At 40.6% G+C, this 4,842-nt stretch overlaps 1 protein-coding gene across 1 annotated transcript; it reads left to right on the top strand.

Annotated features, from left to right (window-relative positions):
- The first annotated feature begins 256 nt into the window (after window positions 1-256).
- mtg2 (mitochondrial ribosome-associated GTPase 2) lies at window positions 257-3,718 on the top strand. The gene is made up of 6 exons (XM_030767800.1): window positions 257-385; window positions 1,006-1,153; window positions 1,763-1,878; window positions 2,297-2,515; window positions 2,947-3,085; window positions 3,324-3,718. The coding sequence occupies exons 1-6, from the start codon at window positions 257-259 to the stop codon at window positions 3,716-3,718; spliced, it is 1,146 nt and encodes a 381-aa protein (XP_030623660.1).
- Window positions 3,719-4,842: the final 1,124 nt, after the last annotated feature.

The raw sequence follows: 4,842 nt of genomic DNA, 5'->3' as shown, positions 1-4,842 counted from the left end.
AGCATCTAAATTCGCTGTTTATTAACCAGCCGCGGCTAAGCTAGCTAACAGAGTTCAGCGCGTCAGCTCTACTAACCCTACCAGAGCAGCTGGCTGTCCGCATTAAAATCTGTATTTCCCATCATGTGTCAAAGCACATAGTATTTCTGATCTTTGAAAAATGTTGACTGCGACCATTATGGTTCGACTGGCACTTGCTCAGAAGTGTAGCAGAATATTCAAGTCTGCATGTACTATTCGCTCAGTGAGTAGATGTATGCACGCGAGACCTCTGGAAGTACAGAATGGAGTAAATGAGACTAGAAGAGATTTCTCTTCGAGTTCCTCATCCTGCGGGAAGAATCGTGGAGTTTCAAAGAAGAAAGAATTGTCCGAGAAGAAACTGGTATGACGTGTTTCATTCCAGAATTGCCGAAAAATATATCTATGATCAGGTGGTTTTATGTTATTAAAAATGATATATTTATTTATTATTAATACGTTTAATAATTTAAACGATGAGTTAACAGCCAGATTTATCCTAATGCCATTATGTCCAGGTTTTAAACGACTTCTTTCAACGACTTTTGATAAATATTGGGATTTTTTTATGCATAATCTAAAAAAAGGTACAGATATTTAGGGGTATAAGGGAGTGTTAAGAAAGCAATAGAAAAACTGACTGATATATCAGTGACACATTGACGTGATATTCATTGATTTGGGATTTGGATGTGGATATTTCTGAGCCTCAGTCCAGTCATTCTTAAATTGTATCCTATTTCACAATAGACTTTTTAGCAGTTACTCAGCTGTACTCTGGACATTCTTGAGGTGGTCTTAGAGGATTTACAGAATAACAACACATCAGTCCTCTAAAGTCATCAAGTTTACGTAAAATATTATCTATAGCTCAGTCCTTGTAACCCTGCGCAGTTTCACCCTGGTCTGAGACGGTGAACATAACTTGTCTGGCCTCGGTCCTATACGCATGAACGCACAATGAAAGTCGTCTGTTTTCTCCAGACGCGCTACTTCATCGATCACCGCCGGGTGAAACTGGTGGCAGGGTCCGGGGGAAACGGAGCATGTACGTTCCACAGTGAACCTCGGAAAGAATGGGGCGGGCCGGATGGCGGGAATGGGGGTAACGGTGGCGACATCGTAATCAAAGGTAATTTACTAACTTTTTTAAAGAGAATGTATTGTGTGCAAGTCCCTTTGGATAATATCATTGAGAATATCATAAGCTAAATGACTTGTCTGGACAGTAACATTTGTCTTAGTATTTTTAGAACTAGATTCTAGAACAACGAGTAAGACGGCTACTGTAGTGACAGTTAAGCTATCTGTCCAAAAATCTGTCCAGCTCATAAAGCTTCAAAATCGTACGCATCATCTAGTTTTAATTGCATTTTACTCGAGCGTCCACGTTTCAAGGCAGAGTGAAGTGCCCGCATCAGTGGATGAAATCTTCCCTTCTTGCTAATTTTGACTCTTCGTTAATTCTGAATGAATCAGTTCTGTCAGATTATGTATTATGTGTGGGAGTCATATTGCAACCTTTTTTTCATATTCTTTTATTATTTTATTTTATTATTCATAGTATTCTTTATGTAGTCTTCTGACCAATTCATCTCCCACAGACTCTGTGAGCCCAACGGTGCATCTGCAGTTACATATCACTGTGCTAGCGCAAGAGTGATTGGATGAGACTTTAGATGAGTTTTCCATGTGTTTGTTTACCTTTTCCTCAGACCTTTATTTTTTTGTCTGTTTTCAGTGACCAGACAGGTGAAATCCCTTTCATCAGTTTTGGCTGTGTACCATGGGCAGGACGGAGAGTCAGGGGGCAGTAAAAACTGCTATGGACGAAATGCTAACTCAACATACATCTATGTGAGTTTTAGCCTGCTAATCTCTGAGATGTGCATACATGTGGGTTAGATCCTGTCCTTCACAGTACACACACAATGTCAGCTCAGAACAGAGTACATGCAACAAAGTGTAATCTACTTAATCCGTCTTTTAACGCAAGAGTTCAGTAAACGTGGTTTCTAAGGCATTTCTCTTTTTGACAAACCTGTTTTGTCTGGTTGTTTCTGATGACATTAATGGTTTTATCAATGACTGCATAGACAGGTGTCTGGGTTCCTCAAAATTAACTGTTTAAGAAATGATAAAAGACATTTTCATTTCAATGGTATTGTCCTAACCTGACATCAGTGGTTATTACCACTTGTGACAGCTGTGCGACACTGCTTTGTCAGTGGTATATATTATATGCGTGCTTGATGGGTGTTTGGTATGGGGATAGGTGCCTATAGGTACCATCGTTAAGGACCAGGGGAAGACAGTAGCGGATTTGTCGCGTCACGGCCAGCAGTATGTGGCAGCATACGGAGGAGCAGGAGGGAAGGGCAACCGCTTTTTCTTATCCAACGAGAACCGTGCACCAATGATGGCTACTCCTGGGGAGAAAGGCCAGGAGAGGGTTCTCCATCTGGAACTGAGAACGATGGCCCATGCTGGACTGGTGAGTACTGCAGAGATGCAGAACTTGGACTGTAGAGATTCAGAACTTAGACTGTGGTGTAATGCAGATCCCACTCCTTGGGGCACCCCTTGTCTTCCAAAGTTTCAGTCCCATGCTAGCACTCCTGAGCCAGCTGATCAAATAATTACCAAGCGATGGACCAGTTTAAACTGAACTGCTAGTGCAGGGGAAAAAAGAAATCATGCAGAGCCATGGACTGGGTGGAGAAAAACTGGTGTAAATGATGAAACTTGAAATGCATTATAAAGCAGATATTAGGCTGTAGTGATTTAAATGTCTATTTTGTGATGCATATTTCTGTAAATAAGAGAGTATTTGCATGCAGTGCCAAGGTTACTGTTGTGTAAATGTGTTATTTCCAGGCTCAGTAAACTGTGGTGTGTATATTTGTGATTGTTTTATCTGCTCAGGTTGGTTTTCCAAATGCAGGGAAGTCGTCTTTGCTTAGAGCTATTTCCAATGCCAAGCCGGCGGTCGCATCTTACCCTTTCACCACTCTAAACCCACATGTGGGAATTGTCCAATACAGAGACCATGAACAAGTTGCAGGTATGTATGACTCATTATGAAAGTACAATTTGCATGATTGCGCACAGCCGTACTACTTACACACCTTCTACATACATCGTGTTTTGGATAGATTATGGAACGATTATGGAACGATGTGTGTATTCAAAACACAATAAATAAAAAAATTCACGAATTCTCAAATTTGTTTCATTCTCTCTCTTTCTCGCTCTCTCTCTCTCTCTGTCTCTGTCTCTCTCCCTTTTTCTCTCTCTCTCAGTGGCAGACATTCCTGGGTTAATCCATGGTGCTCATATGAATCGCGGCTTGGGTATTTCTTTCCTCCGACACATTGAACGATGTCGCTTCCTGCTCTTTGTTTTGGACCTATCGTCTCCAGAGCCCTGGGCCCAGCTGGAACACCTACGCTTTGAGCTGGACCAGTACGACCCCGGTCTTTCACTGCGCCCTCGCGCAATCGTGGCCAATAAAATGGACCTTCCCGAGGCTCGTGAGAACCTGCAAGCTCTGAGGAACCGGGTCACAGAGCGTATTATCCCTGTTTCAGCACTAACAGGTCAGAACACTGAGGAACTCATCCTCCATCTCAGAGAACTATATGATGGCTACCTGGAAAGTGAGAGCAAAGCAGCAGATTCACCAGTGAAGTGGTAACTCATAATGTGAACCCTCTGATTAAAGCTATTAAAGCTATAGCTGATTTGTTGCACTGCAGTATCAAGACAGAGAACTTAAAAGAGAATTTTCTGGATAGGTTAGAGGAACTTGATTTCACTTTTTCTCTGACACTCACCACCCAGTGGTCAAGAGAGAAACCTACAAAATGCTTTTGTATTTGACAGGACTGAAAGGTTATTTTTTTATTTAATAAATAAATATTTCATTTTATTTTATTGCACTTCCATGTGTCATGTTATTTTTCCCCACATCATACTGTAGATTATGTTATAAAGTTTACTTGAAATTGACATGATCATCAGTCCCTTTCACACTTTATCTCTGTGGTTGACATAGTGTGCCATATAGAACTGTATTCTTGCTTACAAAATGCATGCTGATTTGTCCACATATTTCTCTTGAAGATCTGTGATCATTTTAGGTTACGAAAGATTGATCAGAGTGAGCTTATATTTATCATGTGAATCTGATATTTTTTAAATGAGATTTTTGGGCTGTATTCATATGTGAAGACTTATCCCCATGCTGTTGAAAGATACATTTTCCCGGTCTTGAATCTTGTGTGACCTCATTCTGTATCATGAAAGGATTACCAAAGGAATGGTGAGAAAACCTTTGATTTTTTTTCCCTCTTGGTTTGTTTAGATGTGTGATCAAATAATTACAAAATACTAAAGTAAATAACCAATTATTCAAGTACTTAAAGTAATTAGTAATCATTCCAAACACAGGCTTAGCATCTCAAGAGTGACAGATAAGCTATAAATTACCTCTACTCGTTGTGTTCTCTTATGGCCAGCAGATGTCACTATAACATACACTAAGCCAAGCGTTGCTATATGAGTGTTTACTTTGCTGTCGTCATTGTTATCCTTGTGTGGGGACTGATTGTGGCAATACCTGCAGCAAATAATACCTGCAGCACCATTCATTGTGGTGCTGCAGGTTTGTTGGTCATGTTACTAGCATCACTGGACAGCTTAGTGTTTCTCTCAACCATTTGTCCTTCTCTTTGTGAGGTCTTTGCTCTATAACTATCCTGGACTCTTGCGCCATTTGTGTGTGTTTGGGAAAGGTAAGATTGGGGGTAGATAGAGTAT

The sequence above is a fragment of the Chanos chanos genome, chromosome 3 (assembly GCF_902362185.1).
Source record: "Chanos chanos chromosome 3, fChaCha1.1, whole genome shotgun sequence".
Taxonomy (NCBI): Eukaryota; Metazoa; Chordata; class Actinopteri; order Gonorynchiformes; family Chanidae; genus Chanos; species Chanos chanos.
Note: the sequence above shows the minus strand (reverse complement) of the source record. Positions and strands in the feature narration are given on the sequence as shown.